At 32.6% G+C, this 26,365-nt stretch overlaps 1 protein-coding gene and 1 long non-coding RNA gene across 7 annotated transcripts in view; both read right to left on the bottom strand.

The window, feature by feature from the left end:
- Window positions 1-2,201: 2,201 nt before the first annotated feature.
- Window positions 2,202-5,622, bottom strand: LOC117107816. The gene is made up of 3 exons (XR_004445292.1): window positions 5,249-5,622; window positions 4,611-4,663; window positions 2,202-2,679 (listed from the first exon to the last, which is right to left on the bottom strand). It is a non-coding gene; the product is annotated as an uncharacterized LOC117107816 (long non-coding RNA).
- A 1,389-nt stretch (window positions 5,623-7,011) lies between these two features.
- Window positions 7,012-26,365, bottom strand: part of LOC117107804 (tumor protein D52-like) — a 30,493-nt gene continuing 11,139 nt past the window's right edge. For 3 of the 6 annotated variants that reach the window (XM_033249583.1, XM_033249585.1, XM_033249580.1), the window contains exons 2-7: window positions 20,605-20,759; window positions 20,006-20,154; window positions 16,882-16,941; window positions 12,922-12,981; window positions 10,905-11,067; window positions 7,012-9,972 (exon numbers count right to left, since the gene is read on the bottom strand). In XM_033249583.1, coding sequence (XP_033105474.1) covers window positions 9,823-9,972; window positions 10,905-11,067; window positions 12,922-12,981; window positions 16,882-16,941; window positions 20,006-20,154; window positions 20,605-20,759 — 737 coding nt within the window. In that variant the 3' untranslated portion in view covers window positions 7,012-9,822. The remainder of the gene's footprint in view (window positions 9,973-10,904; window positions 11,068-12,921; window positions 12,982-16,881; window positions 16,942-20,005; window positions 20,155-20,604; window positions 20,760-26,365) is intronic. The other 3 variants (XM_033249581.1, XM_033249582.1, XM_033249584.1) reach the window with 3 other exon arrangements.

Raw genomic sequence — 26,365 nt, 5'->3', positions numbered from 1 at the left:
TCTCAGACAACACACAACGTGTGCTACATGTGCACGTTAAAGAACGCATACACTCCTCGGAAAAGAGTAGGGGAATGTCTCCCGGTGTACTGACAAATTCGGCACCAGAAGAACCCTACAGGAAATGCACCAATTGTTGTATGAGAATTGGTGGTTACCTAAAACTATTGACGGGGTGAAGCCCGAGTCTGTTGGACACCAGATTTCGTAGGACGTTGCAGGGGTTCCGATAGAATTCTCAATACAAAAAAATAAGACAAATTGTATTCAGTACGGTACATTTTCAACTGGCTTTAAAATGTGGACCTTTTTCAATTGGGGAAGGGAGTTGGGGACGTACCCAAATCATTATTAAAATACCGGTAACGTTTTATTAACATGTATAATTTCACATATAGGATTGTCAGTTTGAAAAGACATTGAGTGGTGCAACGCCAATAAATTAACAATAAATGGCTTTAAAATGTGGACCTTTTTCAATTGGGTGGAGGGAGTTGGGGACGTGCCCAAATCATTATTAAAATACTGGTAACGTTTTATCAACATGTACAATTTGACATATAGGATTGTCAGTTTAAAAAGTCATTGAGTGGTGCAACGCCAATAAATTAACAATAAATGCCGATAAAACTATTGCATAATCTTTCAGTCAAAAAATGAAGTTTTTACAAAGTTTGGTTCCATTAAAATTGATACAAGCTTAATTTCTGAATGTAATTCTGTTTACTTCGTTGGCGTTAAACTCGATAAACATCTTAATTTCAAAAAACATATCTGACTTAAACAATAATATAAAAAAATCTATTATTAAATAAATCCAATATAAAATTAAAAATAAATTATTTATGAAGCTTAAATACGTCTAAAATGTTAAGAGAGACAACCTTGAGAAAAATATTTGTTTCAAAACTAAAAAAAGTTTGATGCCTATCTATTTATTTTGTGTTTATTTTATATTATGAACTCTGGTGGAGGGTGGGGGCTGAGGGGGTTAGTTAAAAAAGAGGCCAAGCTCGATTAATTGTCTATTTTTGTTGTATACCGTTTGCATGTATTTTTTTTGTGCGTATATGATAAAGAATGAAAGAACAATCAATTTTATTTTCTGAATTGGCATTCCAGGCCTACCTTATGAAAGCATGAATGTCATAAAAATATGGAAATATTATTTTGAATGTATCTCTCACTAGTTCAATCTCTTTTATTTCAGTTTCTTGGATCAAATCTACCGACCCACCAAGAAGTGTGAGATCGATGTACAATCATTATCACCGGAGCACGATGTAGGCCTATATTAAATAGAACCAGAACTCAATGTACTATCATTAGCCGAATTTATGGTCTTTCTTCAAATAATCGCGCGCGGATATTTATTAGGTTTTATACCACTCTGGATCATTGGAATTTAATTAAATTTGCAAGTTATGTTTCTTGTACAACGAACAAGTAATCCTCGAACAATATTATATACTTAAATATAATAGACCTAAGCATTATATTATATCAATTTTTGTGTTTTATCTATAGTCCTATTACGTTCATGTAGTTCTGATGCAACATATGTATGAAATAAAACTCTTGTGTAATTTGAAATACATCATTGTGTACTTCCTTTGTCGTAATTGCATTAATAATATATATTTCATATCAATCAGTATATAATCGAATTATAATCAGTTTCGAATCGAATATACCAGTATTATAGGCTACTACTATATCTTATAAACACTAATACTTCCAAGTATTTACATGATAAAACAAATTACGAAAATTTTCAGAGCAAGGTGCCGTCGGATTTTACAAAACAGGAAATGACGTCGGTTGCTAAGCTACAGCTAATGCATATTCAGTAACACCTGTGCTCATTAGACTAACAATAAAAACTTTTAGCTCAGTTTTGACAAAATCGACCAAAAAGATTTTATTGTTAGTCTAATTAGAACAGGTGTTACTGAATATTCATGATATGCATGAGCTTGTTGCTTAGCAACCACGTCATTTCCGGTTTTGCGTCTTTTGATTAGGGCGTCCTCGAAAGAATTTCATCTGGATTTCATAGTAGTATATGCAAAGTAAGGTAGCTAATATTGATGAAGCAATTCTTCACTTTTGGTTTAAGCCTTTAAGGATATTTAAGCTATTGAATGTATTACAGATAAACACGGACATTAAATAAGATGAGAAGAAATGCATAATTCCATTTGATATTTATTTCCAAGCATTGAAATCAAGTTGGGATATATGTATACTTAGCTTATATATACGGTATATATAGACCTATATATATTACATACATTCGGGAAAAATCAAGACCTGAATTTAATCCAAAAAATTGTATATATTACATATCTTACATATGTCTATATTCTTTGCAACAATATTACGGTTTATTTTCTCCGTTATTAAGATAAACATCAGTATTAATAATACAATATTAAACATAAAGCCTACAAGAATTAATACATATTTCTAACATTATTTTTTAGATTTTTGCAGAGGAAAATATTTTTTAAAAAATCACACAATATTTTATTTATTTTTATATCCAGAATTTGTGCAGGAAGCTTGATTATTGACAACATTTATGGCTATATATAATATTAGTTGGTAAGCTCTGTTGCCCATTCACGATCGAGTCCGAACAGTCTTTCCTGATATTTGTGTATTCCTTGTCCACCACTATGGAATAGAAAAATAGTGAGGAAATAATTAGAAACACAGAAAGAATTATAATGAAGTATTAAAAACATTAAATTTAAATAAAAATTAGTGTGCACCCCAACCTTAACATTACCGTATTCAGCAATGTATGGACAATGCTGCTGATACAACAGAAAAGTAGGTCCTACTTCATACTTCTCATATCAGCATTACCATTATAGTATCATGATATCAGGGAATGAATGAGGATTAAAACATACATGGTATTGGGTAGGCCTAGTAGATTAGTGATATTAGTGTGAATAACATTCGTTTGTTATGTGTAAATAAAATGTATAAAAAGTGTACCATTCGATAGAAATGAATACGGTATATAGATTCATAAATACAGTATATTCAAACATTTGATATAGGCCCTGAATATAATACTATAACTATATCTTCATACAAACATTTTTTATGATATAATTTTTATCGACTGATTGATTGAATTTATTCGATACTCAACATGCACAAGCAAGATAATAAATTGTGAACAAGGAAAGTGAAAAAATTATTAAGCATCAGGAAGGCCCATTATGCCACAGTCTAACCCATTTCATGTCATGAGCTGCAGAAAGATGAAAAATTTAATTCCATAATCGTATATTTATATTTAAGTTGTTAAGTTACAATTAAATATCTGAATGACAAAAATTTTTCCTGTCAATTAACAGGCAGTTAAATACTACCTTTGCTATATACTTAACAGATAAATTAACTGCTGATTATATAGACCCTGAAATTGGCATGGTAGTGTCAATTTAAGGATTTTTGTAGAATAAAAATGTCCGTGAATCAAGAAAAATAAAATAACAAAATGCCGTTAACAAGTTACTCTGACCGGGGTCGGAAACAAGGAACTGTCTAGAGCTCGGTCAGGGTCCCGGAATAAAAGCTCTTGGGTGTGGTTCATGGGGAGAAATTTGCGGCTTAGATCGCTAATATCTAAGCTTTTTGACCACAATTTAAATGGCTGTCAAAATGGTATTTTTTTTCTTTTTTGGATCGGCATATTTTAGTCGTCTAGTCGCCGATGGGGGTCGATGAAGTTATAACTCGGACTACAATTGACATATGTAGCCAGTGGCGGATTCAAGCTCCTTAAATTATTAAAAATTATTTTTTTTAATGGAGAAAAAAGGGCACATTGTATTCAATTTTAGTCATTTCCGGCCATCTAGAGCAGCGGTTCCCAACCTTTTGCATTCGCGAACCCTTCAGGATATGTCAAAGTTCTTCACGGACTTCATGTCAAAGTATTACTCATATCGATTGTCGATCGATGATTATCGATAGAAGATGATTCATCACGAAAATACAACATTAAACAGTGGCGGATCCTGGAATTCGGAACGAAAAACTCAGCACGACCATAGTTAAAGCTGAGGTCGAAATTGTTATTTTATTTTATTTTTCTTTTTTTTTGTGTGTGTGTTTGTATTGCACTGCTACATGGCCGGAAATGGCAATGTCAGACTCAAAATTTGAGTAAAAATTTCTTTTATTCCCCATTTATTTTCATTTTTGTAAAATGTAGGGCGAATCATGGTTGATATTTCACCAATAAGATTATGGATAGAAGATGATTCGTCACCATTAAAATGAGGTGGATCAAGTTGGAATTCGAATAAATAGAGGGGTGTCAGAAAGTCATTTACAGATATGGGGCCGGTACCACCTCAACCCCCTGCCATGGTTGGGGCCTATGGTACAATAAGTATGGCACTGTAGGTGGCCGGAAATGGCACTGTCAGACTAAAAATTGTGAAAGTGATTTTCTTTTATCCCCCATTTACTTTTGATTTTGTGAGTAAGGGCCCCTCCTGATAATTTCAATTTACTCAAAAGGTATCCAGGTAAAAGGAATACAAGAGAAAAAAATACAAACTAGATTTTCATTACTATACCTGATGATTAAGTGGCTCTCCTGTACTAAACATCACTACATAAATCATATGATCTGTGCATAAAGCATACAATATAATATAGGAATTGAAATAATATAATGCCAGTTAAAACAAATTACAGTGAAATAAGTCTATGCCTATGGAATCATGAACAATTGGTCTAAAAATATCCCAACATTTTTTGCGAATCCCCTGCGGACCCCCAATAAAGGTTGAGAAACACTGATCTAGAACATGGAGGTAAAGAATAATATGGAAAATATTTTTTCCGGGTATAACAAATTTCGATTATTCATAATTAAAATTTGTGCACCAGATAATGAGAGGATTCTTCACAATAAAATGCATATAATGTCAATTAGAAAAACAGATAAGAATCTACAGTGTAAACAACGAACAGAAGTAAATAAAGCAGTAAATGAGGTTTCTTTAACAAGTTTCAGGAATTTGGTGGTTTTTTTAGCGAGTCACTATGCTGTCGTAGAATGCAGTAACGTCAGTGCATACCTCAAAAAAAATTGCCAATGCCTTTAATGCCTAACAAACTTAGTCAAAATAATAACCATAGTACTGTATGATGACAGAATTACCATTTAACTATTGAATTAACGATACAAAATGTTCAATAATGTACTCACATTTGTTATTACTTTAATTGAAAAGTCCCCTTCGTATAGTCTTCCAACCGTACACACTATTGTCTATATTTAAAACGCCACCTGGTGAGGTATCAAAACAATTTATTCATTATTCTTTTTCTAAATCGCCATTCCTTTATGACGATGAGGATGGTTATAATGATATAAATGATTATAAGATGATGACGATGGTGGTGGTTATGCTGATACAGTATTGAAGATGCTGATGGTTGTTGATGTTGTTGGACTAAAAATTTTTAAAAAAATTAATTTGCCTATCCATTTAGGACCAAATTAAGCCATTAATACTCTCCCCATGAACCCAAACAAGGAATTTGTTTATATTCCAGATCGTCGACCGAGGCTTCATCGTCGCCTTGGTTCGGACCCCTCCGTCGGACACGTCGGACCCCTTGTCGGCAAATTTCTGGTGCCAACGCTGGATCAGTAGCGTAGCTACGGGTAGTGTAAAGCACTGGGACCCAGGGCAATTAGGGGCCCACTCATAAAAAGACCAAAATATAAAAAATAATAATTTAAAATAATTTCCAACTTAATTTTGAAGAAAAAAAAACGACCAGCGGGCCCCTCAATAATATTTGGTTTTTAAGTAGTAGTAATTATTGATTACTGTGTTGATTTCAATTAACTGGTGTATTCCAGGGGCCCTCAGCTAGCCGGACACCCACCACCCCTAATTTTAGGAAGGTAAAAGAAGCATTCTTAGATTAATTTTCTGAGAACTTTAGGGAATTCCACTATCACATCATAGGGCCAGCTATTAATCTTGCACTGGGGCCCTTTCGCACCTAGCTACGCCGCTGATGATGATGGTAGTTGTGGGGATAATGATGTTGATGGTAATGATGACGATGATGTTGATGATTGTTGATGATGATGATGATAGTTAATGATGATGGTAATGATAGTGGTGGTTTGATGATGATGATGTTGGCGATGGTGGTTTTCATGGAGATGATGATAATGTTGGTGGTGGTGGTGATGATGATGATGATGAGGATGATAAGGATGATGATTATGATGATGATGACGTTGATGATGCTTGTGGTGGAGATGATGATGGAAGTGATAAAGATGATGATGATTAACTTTATATCCTGTATCCGTAGCGGGTCTGCAGCTTAACAGCAAAATGTTTATAATATGTGGTGTAACGCCCATGCGTTCTCATGCGACGGTCCGCAGGGCCCCAAATTCTAGGGGCCCCGAAGGGGCCCTACCCATAGGTTCCTCTACCTAGCACCCTGACCAAAAAGGACTTTGTTGATAAATAATACCATAATGTGTCTCTGAAATCGACTGTAGGGCATATATCATATTATAATGATTAAAGAGAAGCCTGGGACCCCACCAAATTTGTCAAAAAAAAAAAAAAAAACTAAAATAAAAATTGAGATAAAAATTATATTCACAATTTGAAGTCTGTGAGTGCAGTTTAGACGTGCCATAGTAATACATATTCTTATCTCAGTCCTACAAGGGCAACGGCATAATGTGTGTCTGAAATTGACTGTACTATGACATATCATATCCAGTGGCGGAATAAAGAATGTGGGGATGGACCACTTGCAAAAAGCTTCCAACATGGGTCAAACCGATATCAGTGGCTATGGCTTTAGAAGCAGACCCATTGTCGAAATTCATATTGCAATAGTGCTTTATAAACACGCTTCAAAGTGCTTGGTCACTTTCGTCCGATAATGTACTTGATAGCGTAAAACAGCAGAATAACAAGATGCAACTCAGTTTCTTTGGTCTGTGTTTATTTATAAATGTTTACTCTTACAATTAGCTGATGTTACAAACCTTGTAAAGTCAAGAAATTCAGTCAAATGGGCATTTTTTTTTTAATAGCCTAAACATGGCTTTCAAATAAACATCCACATCTAAAGTCCATCTTGGTTAATTCACTTTAAGGAAGGAACAAATTTTGATAAAATAGTGTGAATCAATCTTCTTCGTATTATTCTAAAGCTCTGCTCAGACTATCAAGTTTTATTTGACAAAACATGTGACATGCCTAAATATAGTCATGATGGTATCACATCATGACCATATATAGGCACATCATGACTATATATGGGTGTAGACCAGTTTTTTGTCAAGAGAAAACTTGATAATCAGGACAAAGCTTAACATATGAATTGTTTAAAATTATTTTTACCATGGCATTTGTAAGCATGGGTAAAACTCATATCCTAAATCCAACCCTCAATAACGCTCAATATCACACACGATTCACTGGCTTTAAAAATATTGTTCAAGTTAAAGGATTTAAATGGTTTATCTGAATTTCAAACAGGTTTGCTATTTTCTAATTTAAAAATAAATCACAAACAAAATTTGACCAGGTTATAAAGTATTAATATCAAATACCTGTTAAAAGGGGGAGCTAATATACATGTATAATTATATATCTGTATCATGCGATTCAAGTATTACGATACAAATAAAATTTATTATTGTTCCAGATGCATAATATATTCATATGCAAGTTGTCGTGCAATGAAAATATATTATGTAAACATCAGATAATAAATATACATGATATATATATCTATTATATACAATATACTATATATAACGTATGTCTGCAGATATTTTGTATATGCAGCACATAATACACATTGAAAATGACATTATGTACGTACATTTGGAAAATTAGAGTACTGTGCTAAACATTGGTAAACTTTATTTGTATTTTTATTGTTATAATGGACAAATTATATCTATAAAATATTGAGGGGAATATCTAGTCTATTTTTATCATTACATGATATTTTTTAAATAAAAATTTTAACTGACAAGGGACTAATATTATATAGTTTGAAATTGTCCTATTCTGAATATTAATTAAAATAGAAATATCAATGAATAACCTATTGCTCGCCCTTCATATTAAAAAAATTTGGGTCTTTCTAGCTAAAGGCACCAACAACGTATAACCATCTCTATAACTTGATATGTATTTTACACTAAGTCTTGCATAAAGGCTATTCTTTAATGGAATTATAAACAACATATATACGATAAGCAATTAAATTTTACAAACCATCTTCAAAATACAGTAGTAACTATTCTTAACAATTCAGCTTTTATTCACTGTAGCCCAATTTACAAGGCCATTATGCAACACATATCAATTTATATATACTCTACCATACTACAAATTTAAATAAATGAATTGAAATAATATATTAACTGTAATAATACAAATCATAATATTGTAATGTATATATACGCAATTAAAATAGTAGGGAGAAAGGCCTTTATGATTACATTATTTCACATTAACTATAGAAAAGTTGATATGTCAGTACTATCAAAGCAAAAATAGACTCATAAAAGGTAGGTACAGAGAAACACACTCTACGATTATATTGCAAATTTCCCAACGAACACCAATTCTTATACTGTACTGCCCCAAACATTTTCCGTCTGTTTTGTAATCTTGCCCAAAAATAAATGCTTAAGGTGAGGATGCATCATATTTATCTGTTACAGGCCTGCCCTATGTACTGTAGTTTGTTTAGGGGTCGTGCATCTACTTATAAAACAGCATGGAGTCCCAAAGTGGTGTAGATTCTTCTTCATTTTAATTATCCTTAATATATTCATGTTATGTAATAATTTCATATCAATATATATAATTTTGTATTCATTTCTAAATAACCTTTGACCTATATGAAAAAATAACAATAATAATATATTATAATTAATTGACATTCATATACATAGGCCTGCACAGTGTTTGAGGAAATTTATTCTATTAACACAATTATTTAGCAAATATGAAACGATTTACAGAATATTCAACCCAAAAAAAATCTATTTATAGATTTCCATTACCAGATACACATCCCAGCCACAAAATTTAGTGAAGAATTTTTGAAATGAAATGTTTAATATAATTGGATATATAAATGAGAAGTGCTTGAGGTTTTCTCTTGTGATTACAATATGCATAATACTCATTTTGAGTTTACCACTGAAAGAGAATGACAGACTCTACCACACTGTAAAGTAATTTCATAAATTAAAAATTACATTTTGAATAGCCAAAGCAATAATGTATAATATATATTTCTTTCAATACAGTGAATTGAAGATAAAGGTTTTGTTTTTGTTAGTAATAATCTATCCTAATCAAACTACAATTAAGTTCAAGTTCAGATATATTTCCATTCCATTTCAGACAAAATTTACAAAAAAAATAACATGGAGATACACAATGAGAATTAATGATTGCTTACTTAACAATCTCATAAAAATCCATTTACCAAAAATTGTTGAAATTTTGTCATTAGCCATAAAGTAGTAATTACTTCTTAATTATGAAGAAAAATCTTATATCTTAAATCTTAATTCAAAATCTTATACACATTGGATTGCAATACTTTTGAGTTAAAGATAATGAAATAAAATTAATCAAACTGTCTGAACAATCTCAATCAATCATATTCCTTATATCAAATTTGAAAGATTTTGGATTTGGTTCTTGCCTCATTGTTTGATGAGTATTATATTTGCACCCAAACTTTGAATTCGTAGTCCTACAACGGTACTTTCTCTTCGGGCAATGGGGTACCGCTGTCTGTTTTTGTGGAGGATCCATCTGCATTTACTTGCTCCTCTTTCACAGTAGTATTCAGAGTCTCCTCAAACGTTGACAAGTCTTCAGATTTTGACCCTGTGAGTTTATTCTGGAAGATTTAAAAAAAAAAATTACAGTATGTGGTCAAAATAGTAAGATAAACTTTTAGTTGTCCAATATCAATACTGTATATTAATACAGGTATGTTTATTTGTTTTGTACTATGGAAATGAAATTCTGAATTAAAACGATTAAATATGAATTATTTCATAGCACTAAAATATAACACCTTATTTATCAAGATCACACTAAAAGTGATGCTGTATATGTCCATTTACTGTTGAATAATACCATGTTTAAAAATATCTTTAACGCAATATGAACAATGACCTAAATAAATAAAAAATGTTTGCGAATATTAAATGTCTGGAAGATTCTCAGGCACTATGTAAAACATGAGACAGACAGCACTTAAAATTATTGATAGAATGATGACAATACTTATGAATACTGTATATGTAATAAAGATAATTATAATTCAATTCAATTCAATTTTATTCAAAGCTACAAATGCCATCAAGGCCAATATCCGCAAAAATTACATAACACAAAAGCAAACATACATTAAACATACAAAACACTGGAATTATTTACAAAGGACTTAGGATGGCGGATTCCGGAAAAAAAGGAAAAATTGTGTTTAAAGGTTTAATATGGAAACGATAAGTTCAGGCTTCAATAGGGCGGAGTCAATAGAAAGGCATTGTGACAATAGCCGTGTTTATAGAGCCGTTTGCTATCAGATAAGCAACACCGATGATCTCCAGTCGAGCGTCTACATGATAAAAAAAATTATCGGTTGTACCAGAAGTCACATGATTAGAACTTAGTGATCTGCCGTGTAACAAGGCTAATGAAAGTGAGTAGAGGAGAAAAGAAGAGGAAGAAAAAAAGGAAGTACGTGTTGGAATAGGCAGGAAGTCATTGTTGTACTAACAGCGATATGTCAAATTCATTATATATACTTTATATATTACCAACCTTAATATTTCCTGAAGCATTTGACACTTTGCTTTCAAAGGATTTAAAGGCTGTGGATTCCTTCATTTCTCCGAGTTTCTTGGAAATGGATGAACCCAAAGTTGAGAACGCAGCACCAGTCTTTTGACCAGCAGTTGAGAGACCAGTCTTTGTCTTGTTGTACCTACAATTAAAACAATTTACAAACTCATATAATGAACTGGTGTTAAGATATATTCATCTATTATCAACATATTGTATTTAAATACAGTATATGGAAGTTTTATTACACAATGAAGGAACAATGGAAGCAAGAAAAATCATTAAAATCACTAAATTTAATATCCCACTGGAATATAATAGCTCCATAAAATTACAACCACTATTTACAGTATAGAGGTTGAACGTATGCAGGCTTTTATTGTGTTACAAATTAATAAAAATAAAATTATTTTACTTAGTTATATACTAAGACGACTGCAAGTATAATTCGGTGGAAGGGCAATAACTGGAAACATGGTGCTCCGATTTTCAGATTATACATTGGTTACCTATTAATGTCTTCAAAACTATTCATAGTACTTGTCTACTTTTTCTCTTTTGAGTTCTCATCAGCAACCTACTTATCCTTTTAAAACTATTCTCCTGGTAATAATTCATGTAGTTCTACCAAAAGATTATAGGTTATATGTTATTCAGGCTTTTTCTATCTCCTTCCTAAAAAAAGTATGCATTTGTGTTTGTTATTGTGCTCTAAACCATAATTATATCAATTAATACAGTACAGGTACTTGCATATTATATAATTTATTGAAAATCAAAATGATTGAAAATTATTCTAGGGATATGAAATAAATCAGAATGAGTGCGACATATTTCCAAACACAAGTCTTCCTCCAATTACAGTCCACTTTTAAGGACCAGTTTTTTCATGATCTTATAGCAGCTCTGGTCTCCAATTAAAAAAACAATTATCATAAAGATAAGATATGTTCATTCAGGGCTTCAGAAAAGTAGTCTAAATTGGAGGCAATCTTTAATTAATAGAGAGAAACAATTTTATATCAAAATTTCATTTGCAAGGTAGGTAAACTAATTAAATTCCATGTACAGGTATCACCATGTGTTAAAAAAATATTGTTTTTGAGTAAACCACTTATTTGTTGTCATACTTACAAACCTGTGTCAATTCTAAATACAGTACAGAGTGCAACATGTATAATTTCAATTTAGTTATAAATTATGCCCATCACCTTCATGCATCCTCATTAACAATTAAAAAAATAAACTATTAAACCTTATTTCATAATCATTGCAATAATACTACAAACAATCATGAAAAACAACTCTCATGGACATTAAGATAATCAATTATTACTGTACAATAATAATAATAATAATAATAATAATAATATTAATAATAATAATATTAATAATATTGATAACAATAACAATAATAATAATAATGATAACAGTAATATAACAACAATATTAATAATATTTTATAAGGATACAACATTCGTCACTATCTCTTACGTAATATGGTCAGTGTAAATAACAGATAAAAGTACCTGATATAGAAAGGTAATTTTTGGTGCCTTTCCTTCTGTAGTGGATATATGCGCTTTATAAATCTTTATTATTTATTTATTTCAAAATGATAATAAAAAAATAGTATTGGCATATAGATAACCTGAGTGAGTGACACATGTGACCATAAGAATGTTCCACCACCAAATTGTAATTTTGCAAGTTTCTGGTAACACTAGTAACTAAAACGTGCCACCCAAAAAAGACATGAAACACCCCATGTAACCCCATGTGAAAGCAAATCATGAATATTGTATGAAAAAGAATGATTTAGTAAGCATGCACACAAAATATTTTTAAACAAGAGTTTTAAAATTAGTAAACAAATGTAAACAAGAGTGTAAAAAAAACATTAAAAGAAATTAGTAAAAGAAAAAAGAAAAGAGAAAACAAATAAATGTCAAATTAGAATGAAAAATTGAGCGATTGTGACATGGTGAAAACTCACGCTTTAGAACTTTTCACATTGCTGTTCCATTTCTTAATGCGAAAACTACTCCTCTGGTAACTGTAAGGGTGATTTGAGACATAACATGCAAAGTAGATATTCTAATCCTATACAGATGATCATAAATCTACTCATATACTACTGTAAATATCATGTTTCTAGTACCATACTGTATAAGCTCTTCAGGTATATTAATCCCACACCACGAAAAAAATTGAAGACCAGAAAACCCATCTAACCTGACCCACCATTTTACTGTACTAGAGTCGCCACCTGGAGACAATCTTCAGGTTGTACTGTACTGCATTTCTTAACATGCACATTAGACCAGTGGCTTTATCTCATTCGAAAAAAATAAATACGGTACATTATTGAAACATGTTTCAGCCCTAATTTGAAATACAAGGGGACCAGTGGATGGAATTGAACCAGGGTTCAATAAGATCTCCACAGTTCAGCATACACACAGTGGTTACCACGATTTATATATAATATTTGTATATTATAATATTCACTTTTTTTTTTTATTTCTAGTTTAATTAATTACAGAGTGAATATGTGAATGTAATTTCAAGGGGATATTGGCACTTGATGGCATTTGAAGCACGCAATAAAACTGAAATGAATTGAATTTCAGCTGACTGAGCTAAACTACTTCCTCCTCCTCCTCCCTCAGTTCCCAATAACAGACTACTGTACCATACAAAATTATAGAAAGCAAGTTGTGTTAGATATAAAGTGCAGCAATGTTGAACACATTGCACCACCACTTTACGAGCTCATTTAATATAAAATTTGCATAAGTTATTGAAGGATAATCTTGAGAAAATTTTGACAAAATCCCTGGTGATTTTAATTAATGAAAATTAACAAGCAGGTGCATCATGTTGTTCATGGCATCAAAGTAACATAGATAATCATTAATTTGGCAAAAGCTGGGATGAGTCATACAAACGAAGTGTGAGAATGTACATTAATTTAGTTGTTTAAAAGTTGATATATCATTCACAGTTTTATACTTTTTTTATTTATTAATATTGATGGCAAGAAAATTGACCTAATTCAAGGTTGCTACAAACATAAAAGCTCAGGAGAGAATAAGGAATTCAATAATTTGCTTGTATTTATCCCCTACTTAAAGGAGGAAATGTAATTAGATACCTATGTAATAATGCCATTAATTGAATTACATTTTTTGTGTACTGTAATAAAACTGGTATTCAATTTCTATTACGTATTTTCACATAAAGCCAGTTTTTCTTTAGTTTTTTTTATTACCAACTTGATATGCAGTCCTAAGACATCAATTTAAGGCATACAGTACAAGGTTATAATGTCACCTACATATATTTTGCTAAGCCTTGCCTTGTTGGATATTGTTGCTAAGATCCTGTAAACGTACGTAAACATGTGCGCTTGTAGAACAGCACATGCAGTTGTGGGAAAATCACCCCTTCATAGACCAATTCTGATTGGCCAGTTGTAAAATTTGATTGACACTATGGAAAGGTCTAATAAAGCAGGTGTAAAGCTTATTTTCCACTAAACGAATTCATTTGGGAGGATCAAAAGCGTCGTTCGCTTCCTGAGCTCTGGTTGGCTGCGCATTTTTTTCACCTCACAAAAAGTAGAAAAACTACAAATTTTGCTGAAGCGAAAACTCCGATAGAAATGTAAATGCGCATGCGCATGAATGACGCTATTGATTCACACGAATAATTTCGCCTGGTGGAAAACCAGCTTAAGACTAGCTTTACTCTGACAACACAACATTATTTTATGTAAATTACATCCTAAATGTGATTTTTCTTTTCCCCACTGACAAAAAATATTAGCAAGGCATGCAATATTATACAGATGAATTTGGTATTGAGAAATTTAAATCTGCCCATCTTTAATAACACAAATTTGCATCTTTAATTCTGCTTGTTTAGATTTATTCGAAACCTAAGCCAAGACCACATATGAGTTACACTGAGTCAAAAGAAAAAAGTTGAACAATTGTTATAGAGCAAATATTACTGAATTTCAAACAAATTATAAAAAAATATTTATTTAATTAAAATATTCTCCACAAAAATTAATCTAAAAGATGAATTCCAAGTAATAACATAGATGTAAGTTATGGAGTTATTTTAAAATTGCTGCGCAGTTCTTCTCAACTACACTTATTATTACTGTATGTTATAATGTTAAAAATGAAACCAAGTAAATGCGATGACATAAAAACTGCAATCAATAAATAAAAAGAATAAATATTATAAATCTTATACAATAGATTTTTTTTTTACATCCACCACTCCCCTGTCTTTGATTTTTGATAATTTATGACAATCTGATCCAAAAATAACAACCCAGACACTGAGGGGACAGTCTAACATTACAAAACATGAAAAGGAATAGGGTATAAGTCAATATCAATGCTGAAATATTACAACTCCAATACAATGATTTAATTAAGCCTACAGAAATTTTACCAAATTGGACCAGCAATGTCAATTCTTGGTTACTTTATAAATTTATCTCCTTGGGTATATAAAAATGATAAATCTGTTTTATACAATGTGTTTTACAATACGGATATTGATAAAACTAAAATATTAGAATACTAAAGTATGCAACTAGATCAGCCAAATAATTGACAGAAAAATTTAGTAAAGAACATCTAATCTGACAGAATATTGTTCATCAAAATGATGGTAAAGTTATCCATAAACATTGATTTTTATGTGGGGGGGGGGCATTTGGAGGGTAGCTTACTGTACTGTCAGGGCATGCCTCAGACTGTATAGTAAGACCTAGTGGAGAATGCATCCTCCGCGCAAAAATTTGGCATAGAAATCCTATTTCCATGCCAATTCTGCAGACAATTAGGCTTTGACCTTAAATCTTAAAATATAAACATTGTATTATGCAGTAATTACAATTCTGCGCACCTATTTTCCTATTGATTTTCCGCACAAATTTTCTGGTTTTTGGTATCATCTGCGCAATTAAAAAACTTTACAGTATGGGGCTTTGCCAAGTTTATATCCTAGAAGAGCAGTTTTTCAAACTCTGAATGAGACAACTTCTACAATATGGATTTTACAGTATCTTCTGGCCTACTCTTGATTCAACAATTCCCTCCGGTGGTTCTTGCATATCGGTGTATATCCCAGTCGCTTGATTCAAATTTTAGAAATACATCATGTGGGTTCTCTGCAACCACTGATATTTCATGTGATGAAGTTGAAACATTTAATGATTTACGGTAATAATAAACTCTTAAATATTTTTATAGTCAGAGAATTGGAATTATGAGTATTAACGATGCCACAGTCATTGGCAAGATATTAAAACTTGATGCACCGCAAAATTTTTTCACATGCATGATGTTATCTAGCAATGCAATACACTACCGATGCTATGGCATCGATCTTGTAATCGTTCACATGCATGATACTGTATATTTTTAGCAATGCAACTGCAAACAATGGAATGGTTAGCAGTGGTTAGTAAAAAAAGTGCCATCATAAAGATGAAGGTGATAGTGGAAAAAAAGATTACCAACTAAAACAAAATTATGGTTATCTTCCTTATCTATTTTTTGTTTTGCATTTTTTTTTTTTTAATTGATGTTAGTCACAATCCATGTGATGATAAAACATGCTTGGTGAAATTGGGCAATAATATTTATATGGCAATATTTTAAAAATATTATTGTATAGTAATTTTGAATAAGTGATATTGCTTATCAGAATCATCGCAAATAGATACAAATCATGCCCATTTTCATCGTTCAAAATGTAAACACTAAAAATGGATGAGTTGTCGAGCAGTGAGAGACCGTGAGAGCAGCAGATATGTATTCTTTTTTAGTGATTTCAGTTATGAATGCTAAATCGCAATAAAACCGAGATGAGTCCGAAAAATGTAGCAGCACAGCAGATGTGAACAAAATTGAGTAAAAACACTTACGCTGATGATGTTGTTATTCTTTCATTGATTTCATGTAACTTATTAGATGTATTTACATATCTGTGAAATTGAAATAATATAGCATGAAAACTTTGTTAAGATTTAAACAATGACAAGGCTGTTGCCTGGTGACAGTGATCTTCCGTCCATTTTTGTCAGCTGTGCCTTCTACTGTATTGTATCCTAATAATATACCAGTATAATAGATTCTTGCACTTCACTTTATCACTTACTGTATTCACAATAAGAAATACAGTATACATACTTAGCTCCTTTTGGGAGTATTCCACATTATTGTCAGCACATCAATATTCAGACATATCAAGTATACAATATTCTACTGGGCAGAGACCAACATGGATAGAGTGCCTTGCCCAATGACACAAACAATTAGCCCCCAGCCTCAGATTCAAAATCCTGATCAACTTATGATTTAATCAGCTTAACTTGTACATTAAGCATCCAATATTTAAACCATAGTTTGATTTTTATGTATACAGTACATTTAATATTTATTAAGTAAATCATTTTTAGATTACTTACAATACAAGATCATTACAAAACCTATTGACAATACTTTGGCTTTACCAAATTTTGTGGTGATCATGGGTATATCGTAGATGGAACAAATTTATTATTAGTCTTTATTTAGATAGTGGTACTTTTTTTCCAAACTTATGTCAGTGATTTCCCAATTTTTCATTTTTTGAATATTAATGTAATGTATAAGTATTTGGGATAAAAAGTAAAACATTAAAAGCTTTATTCACCAGATAATTAGTGATTCTGAATACAGTATGTCAACCAGTGAATGTATTACAGTAGATCCTATTACTGACTGTGAAACACAGACAGAAGAAAACAAGAGACAATCATGGAGTAAAATGATGAATAATCATATCGACCTTGCTTTTAAATTAAATCAATATAAGATCACATGATTACAAAACAACTCACTTCAATGTATAATATGAAATTTGATGTTTTGCAGGGCAGTACTATACTTTATACAGCCATGATAATTACTACTAACTAGAGTTTGTTGACAAATAGCATTTCTTTTTTTGTACCTGCCCCTCCCCCCTGCCTAAAATTCGATATGTGAAAGTCCTTCCCTGGGGCCCCTCTATTCCAAATTCCTGGATCCGCCGCTGTACATCCCTTTAATATAACAATACCTCATTCCTCATATTATCATTACTACTGACTACTGTACGTTTCACCTAAGCACAATATCCATAAACTGGTTCCTATGTAGTCTTTATTACATGCTTGTCTAACTATAACTACTGAGGAAGATAACATGATTTCAATTTATCAGTTCAGTGCCAGTTAAAATAACATTCCTATGTATTTATCTGATTTTATTTGTATTTCATCTAAGTTTTAAATTATTTTTTAAAAAAGCAAATTTTAAGCACATAAAAGCAAAAAAAAAATATATCAGATACATGTACTGCCACATAAATGAGCTATATTGCTTCAAAATAAATAAAAGTTACTTAAATAAAATACTGAATAAAACTGTGATAATTACATTTTTACTGCACAATTATCCTGAATATTTTTAGAGTACTTTACAATCACTGATTTGTCTCCTGGGATCCCCACTGCTGACTCTTGTTTCAGAGTTACCGTAATGTGTTCTACTATATATTGTCAGTTGTTGTGTTAACTCATTTTGGAATTTGGGTTTGAATTTCTTTGGCTACGGTCAAACTAGAGTCTCAAGCCTGGCTTGACTCACCGCGGGTGAGATTTTCGTAACATGACCGCACCTGGATCGACTCGCGCCTGGCGTGACCTCGATCTCAATCTACCTATCTCGATCCCGGCTCAGTACCCAGATTGACCCTGGATTGACCCTGGAGTGACCGGGATTGACATTTCCTCGTCGGTTGTCGACCAATCACAGTCGATGACGCTGTTGCGTTTAGAATAAAAAACCTGCAGCAATCATCTGTTGTCATTTATAAATGCACTTATCAATCCGAAAACTAGCATCGCCATTACATAAGAGACTAGGACTCGCGCGCGGGGCCGGAATTTTGATTGTAGCGGCGCTCTAACTTCCTGTTTCGACTTTCCTAATTTGGAGGTCAATCCAACTAAATTCAGGTAAAGTGTGACCGACCCAGAATTTCGAGCCTGGCTTGAAATCTCACCCGCGGTGAGTCAAGCCAGGCTTGCGACTCTAGTGTGACCGTAGCCTTTATCGATGTCAAACATACCAAGGCTAACCAGCAAGTCTGAAGATTTCCCTACATGACCATTGGATGTAGTGAGATTGACTGTGAAATGATCCATTTATGTGATCTGTACAAACATTAAAGATACAATACTATACTATCATGATGTTGAGCTATAAACAGTTGTATAAATATTTGAAATGTGTGCTTTGCATTGAATTGCAAATAATAGGAAGAAAAAAAAAACACAATTCTTATATTCTTTTAGACCCATAAATTGGTTGGTGGTAGTCAATTTATATACCATTATTTATTCGAATAAACGCCTCGGGTTGTTTACTGATAAGAATGGTTTTTGGCGTGGTTTATTTTTAGGGAAGAATTTATTTCTCTTAGTGCAAATTCGATACGTATACGCAAATAATCTCAATAATTTCTCTGTAAATGTGGAACTAAAATACAACACGTAATTATAGTCAAAATGTGCTATTGCATGATCCTAAAGATTTGTTAATCCCAACATGGTAATCCTACTACATAAGATATTAATAGAATGTGTTGGTAGTGATGTTGCTTCCATTTAATTGTTGCTTCAAGTTAATTTTGAAGGAGGCATTTATTCCAAATGAGGCTCTGAAGGAGGCATTTATTCGAAGAGGGCTTTATTCTAATAAATACGGTATAAATCCTTGTAAATGATGGTCTGTATAACCAGCAAATAAATTATTTGTTTAAATCTGTTTATTATGAAATGTTAACTATTTTCTTCATTTAATGACAGAGGGTATATTAAAATACTGTATATCTGTTACAGACCAACCCATCAAGTCCCTCAGCCTGAGAGTCTAACACACCAATCAATATCTTAAACAAAATTATGATTCATTCCTAATAACTGATTAATAAAGCATGTGAGAAGCAAGATATCTACTTACGCATTGGACTGCTGAATATTTTTCCACCCCTGAGCAACATCTTTCTTGACCTCTGACATCGTTGTAATACCTAATTTTCGCTTCAATTCTTTGGCTGCTTGTTCTTTGCCACGAAGTGTGGATCGCAGGGCTGCTATGTCTTCCTCCGTCTATCGGAAAAAAATCAACAATGTTTGTAGAAACTCCAAAATTAAATTTGACATAAATGTAAAAACAATTATTTTGGTAACTTCGGTTAAAATTAAATAAAGGTATGTTGCTCAACAAGAGCTAAAAAAGGAAGTTGCCAGAGTGTACAAAAAGTATTCTAACTGTATTGCATATGTACCAAAAATTGAAGCTAAAATTGACTAGCCTTTAAGAGTTATTTGTTGATTTTCAAACTGTTATTTTTGCCTGAATTTCCAAACATGCATCACAAATTTTCATATTGCAAATATTGGTTTAAAAAAACCATCAGGATAGTTGAGCCATCGTACTGAAAGTATTCCATTATTATAAGAAGATAGACAAAAAAAAATGAATATGATAATCAACATAAATTAATCCATAAAATCTGGACTTAATTATAGTAGTAAATTTAAAGGATTATTTGTCACCTGCGCTAACTCCAGACGAATTTTTTCCCTCTCTTCTTCATTTTGGACCACATATGGATCTTGGTAGTTTGGATCCTGTGGAAATTCATTGGCTGGATCTGTCGGCGTGTCTCCATACACAGGAGTTGAGTCTGGGGACGATAATGTCGGTTCATCTGTGAAAAAAATATTCATGTAAAACGTAAATGTGAATGCATTGTATACTGTAATTGTTGAAATTCAACAAGGGAATTTAGATTAGCCGCAGTGCAGCATCTATCAAAGACAGTGGAAGATAATTCTATACTTTTTTAATGAACATTTTTGTGCACATAATGTATGCATTATGCACACAGGACCAACAGCTTAACATCCCAGGGGCGGATTGGGGGGGGGGGGAGTAGGCTGGCCCTAGGCACCCCCTACCTTTTGGAAAGCAAAAAAAAAAAAGAAAAGAAAAGAAAAGAAAAAAATTGATCGCCCAAAGCGTCTCAGAGGTTATATTCGGGCGTCTAGAACACCAAATTTACCTCCGAACCCTTAGGGTAGTTTTAACTCAATCAGCCCCCCACCCCCCATTTCGACATCCCTGGATCTGCCCGTCATCCCATCCAAAGAATGAGGTATTTAGGAAAATGCCACAAGTATGTACGACATTGGTCGGTCTTGAACTCAGTTCATCTCGCACCAAAGTCTAATTCTTTACTGGTGCGCATACTCGCATTTGCTAAATGTAGTGATTATGAGATATTAATTGCATGCATAGACATTAAATCTACTGTACGCAAACAACAAAACAACCATCAACACACATCAATAGTAATTCACCTCAAAATCGTTATAGTCTCATAAATATTCATGAGTTTTATTAACTGCCAATATGTGGAGCACTTAGTATGGACTGTAATGCATGGTAGAAATTACAGTATTTTCTGTTTGTTCTATCCACAAATGAACACTCTTGTGCATATGATTTTCCATAATCTTTTTTTCAAATTTGCAAGAATAAACCTTAATGGATAATGAGTAGACATAGTATACTACTTGGTCTCAATGTGCTATTTGCTAATTAAGAATAAAATTATAGGGTAAGAAAAACACAACACCTAAAGATGTGTTTTGAGTTTTAGTTTTAAAAAAGAGAGAAGGAAATTGGTTGGCAGGAGGATAGCTGACATTCTAACATTATGGGGCAGAATGATCTGTTCCCAAACATTTTCAGAAGATTATGGAGAATAATGTAAGGTTGTGGGGTTTTAGGAGTATCTTAGTAGGCAGGATAATTCTACATTCTACAGTCTTCAGTCACAACACTACTGTAGGTTCTTAACAAGACAGAATGTATTTTTCAAGTTTTTACAACATTGTTTTGTAGGTTCTAATAAGACCGAATGTATTTTTCAAGTTTTTACAACATTGTTTTGTAGGTTAAATAAGACTGAATTTATTTTTCAAGTTTTTACAACATTGTTTTTTAATTTATTGTTTTTTTTAAATAATTTAATGTATACAACTTATGTATTTGTACCTATGATCATTTTTAATGTACAAACAAAGATTACTATTATTAATATTATTCCAAATGATTCAAAAAAACAAATTTATGAAACTACTGTATAGAACAGCATTGCTTTCACAAGTATGGGCAAGTTTAGTTTACAGCTGTTTCATGCAGTAGCAATCTTCAGGATCCATTATCTTCCTATCCACTCACTCCTGAAGATATTGCATGAAACAGAGAGTAAATTTACGCTCACCATAACCTTTCTATTACTATTACGCTCTGCATTCGCATTGAGCATTATATGTCGCTGATCCTGACAATCATATTTTGTATATATATATATACATAATATATATATATATATATATATAATCAAGGTGATTTTGTAAGTCATCAAGGGTGAGAGGGCTCAACCGGTAGTAGACCAGGCTATAATTGAGATAGGTGCCACTTGGAGAGGTAGAAATTCTCATATGGTTTTTCTAGACCAGTTTTTCATGGGGAATCAGAATATGTGAGGTAAAAGACCTGAGAATTTTCGCGTGAGAGCGCTTTTTTCAAAATGGGCGCCAAAATCCAATAAACTACATATATATGGGTAAAATAAGCACAGAAGAGGTAGGTTTGACCAACTTTTAAATATGTAATGATAGGAGTAAAGTATAACTAGCTATAGTTATTAATGTGAAGATTTCGAGAGGAAATTGAGGGCGCTTTTTAAAATGGCCGCCAAAATTAAAGAACAATTCAACAGCAGCTTCAATACCCTAAATAAATTTGTTTAATTTACAAAACATAATGTAATAACTGCTGTTGACTTTTTAAACCCAAAATAACATATTTTAGGGTGGTAAGCTAACTCACTTTTGGAAATGTAAGTAAAAATTCCCCCTTATATTAGCCCTTTTCTGTTTTAAAAAATGGAAAATATTACCAGAATCCTAAAAAGAGTCCAGGTTTCTTACAAATATACGGTTGTTTTTTATTATTTTTGTGTACTACACAAGGTATTCCAGAGGACAACACAAATAACTACCATAATTTTCATGTATAAAGGCATTAATTCATTTATTACATAATTGTCCTTTACTGTGTAACCCTATGTTGATCAATAATCTTAATATATTGCTAATATCACTGCAATCTGACCCTCTCTCCGTTGTCATAAAATAAGATATACAGACCTAGCAACGACTGCAATATCGATGTCTCAAGAATGGAACGGTTGATATTTATGTATTGGTTGTAATTCCTTAAAGCATGCATTGCATGCAGGACAACTTTCGAGTCTACTTTTCTTGGTTGCTACGAAGATCTGGAAATAATACAAAATCTCTTTCAGTGACAAGGATGCATTCTCGCCGATAGCAATAGTATTCAAGAAGGTATCCAACCAGTTTGTCGAAATCCAGTTTGTTGAATCCAGTCGTTCACTGAAATCATGAAATCCCAGTTTGCAGAAACTCAGTTTGCCGAAACCGAGAATGCCCAATCCAGTTCACTGAAATCATGAAATCCCAGTTTGCCAAAACTTAGTTTTCCGAAACCCAGTCCAAGTCTCTGTGTTACAAAAGTACAGCATACTGTGCATTTGAAAGGAATGAGCTCTTCATTTGTGTACAAAGTAAAAGGAAAAATATTGGAAGAAAAAAACTGTAGAAAAACACACTTGAAAGCATGGCTATCAGTTAAAATTAGAATAAAATGAAATGAAATTAAGGATAAGCATCGTATCCTTCTAAAATACTCCCTCTGCAAACCCTATCAGGATTGTTGTGTCAGGTCCCTGACCACCGAGGCTCCAGTCGGCCCCTTGAGTCAGACCCCCTGTCGACAAATTTCTGGAGCCACAATCGGCATGTGTGTATAATTGTAGATTATTATTAATTTGTTTATTTCCTTCTTTGTTATTTGTTTTTATATAAATTTATGTAATTATCATAGGGCTGGTATGCTAATAAAACCTTTTAACTGCGAGGCCTATTAAATTGACTTTTATTTGCTGATAGCCAATTGATTTACATTTTAAAACAATAAGAATCATTTAACTACAATAAGCCGCTATTTCTTATACGAATACATAGTAAGAGTTATGCTTTGGTTAATGTTTTACATACTGCTTTTATTTTATTTCAACAAAGTGGGTTTCAGCGCAAACTGGGTTTCAACAAACTGGAATTTGTAGTTTTTGATGCAGCAAACTGGCATTCGGCAAACTGTGTTTTGGCAAAGTGAACTCGAAAATCTAGCCTGGGGTTCTACAATCTGGCGTAGAAGAAGCCGACACGAAAGTCTTCCTGTATGCAAAGCATGCTTTAACGAATAACAACCAGGGCATAGCAATCATCCGTTCCCTTTCTCGAGACATCGATATTTACAAACAATTACACCCCGGCTTTCTTTCATAAAGGAAAACATAGCTTCTGTATTCGCAAACTGTGTTTGCTGAAACTTTCAGCAACTTTGGAGTTTTAGATGTTCTGTCACAAAATTTGTCTGAAGGACAAGAATATGTCTTAGGCCTACTGCTGCTTGGAGTTAAGGAGAAAAGTGTAAATCAAGCAAGTAACATGTTCAATAGAAAGTTTTGCAGAGACAAGATCACTGACATATCATTGTTGTCACCATATTAGCAGAATCTCGAGCTTCTGCAGATACTTAGCAAAACTTAATCATTCAAGAATGAAAATAAGCAGAGGTAAATGACTGTCAATAAAAATAGTTGATGGAACAGATGGAATAAACAAATTCCCGTGGAAGTCCAAGAATTGTTCATACGATAAATACGAAGACTTTCAGATTGCAGTGATAAAAGTGATACCTGAAGATTATTGCTCAACATAGGGCTACACAGTTAAACACTACAAGACATGACAAATATGTAGTAAATGAATTGATGCCTTCTTCATACATGAAAATTGTGGTTGTTGTCTGGAATGCCTTGTATAGCACACAGAAATAATGAAAAACAACCGGATATTTGTAAGGAAGCTGGAATTTTTTTTTTAAGATTCTGGTGATATTTTCCATTCTTCAAAACAGAAAAGGGCTAATATAGGGGGGAATTTTTACTTACATTTTCAAAAGTGAGTTAGCTCACACCCCTAAAATATGTTGTTTTAGGTTTAAAAAGTCAACAGCAGTTATTACATTCATGTTTTGTAAATTAAACAAATTTATCTAGGGTATTGAATCTGCCGTTAAGTTGTTCTTTTAAAAAGCGCCCTCAATTGCCTCCCAAAATCTTCACATTAATAACTTTAGCTAGTTATACTTTACTTCTATCTTTACATATTCAAAAGTTGGTCAAACCCTACCTCTTCTGTGCTTATTTTAGCCATGTAGTTTATTGGATTTTGGTGGCCATTTAGAAAAAGCGCCCTCATGCAAAAGTTCTCAGGTTACACCCCTTTTACCTCACATATTCTGATTCCCCATAAAAAACTGGTCCAGAAATACCATATGAGAATTTCTACCTCTCCAAGTGGCACCTATCTCAATTATAGCCTGGTCTATTGGGAGCAAAATAAAACGAACAAAGTAGACAAACTTAGAAAAATTCCATATGCATTTATTACTACAACTTTGTTTCGTATGGATAGTTTTGTTTTGTATGTAGCGACAATGTTTCAACCAACATAGGCCATAAATTCCTATCTATCATTGATTCATCATTCCCTCAAAACCACCCACTCAGAAAAATATTTAACCGGAAGACTTTGAAATTAAGCTACAGTTGTATGCCTAAAGTAATACGAAACAGATAATTACAAGCCACAACAAGACGCTGCTGAAAAAAGAAACTGATCTGACTGCACAAACTAAGGTAATTGTAATTGCAGAAGAAATGTAACATGCCCATTAGAAGGAAACTGCTTAACCAAAGGAGTTATATACCAAGCGACAGTTACCAGATATGACAACCAAACCCAAGAAACATATATTGGACTAACAGAACACACGTTCAAAACCAGATACAATGGACATAACAGTAACTTCAGGAACAAGACCCAAAAAAATGCTACAACTCTTAGCCAAATTATATGGACCCTTAAAGATAACTCTATCCTGTATTTGTTAAAATGGAAAATCATAGCCAAGTGCAAGCCATACTCTCCGGCCCAAAAAAAGTGTAATCTGTGCCTGATGGAAAAGTATTTCATAAATTGTAAACCAAAATTAGGCACATTAAATAACAGATATGAATTGGTATCTTCATGTACACACAGAAAAAAGCATCTATTGTGTAACAACTAAGCAATATTAACACCTCAGAAA

This window comes from Anneissia japonica, unplaced genomic scaffold (assembly GCF_011630105.1).
Source record: "Anneissia japonica isolate Jap-2015-1 unplaced genomic scaffold, ASM1163010v1 scaffold287753_len344599_cov186, whole genome shotgun sequence".
NCBI classification, from domain to species: Eukaryota; Metazoa; Echinodermata; class Crinoidea; order Comatulida; family Comatulidae; genus Anneissia; species Anneissia japonica.
The sequence above is the reverse complement of the archived record's forward strand: the minus strand, read 5'-3'. Positions and strand labels throughout refer to the sequence as shown.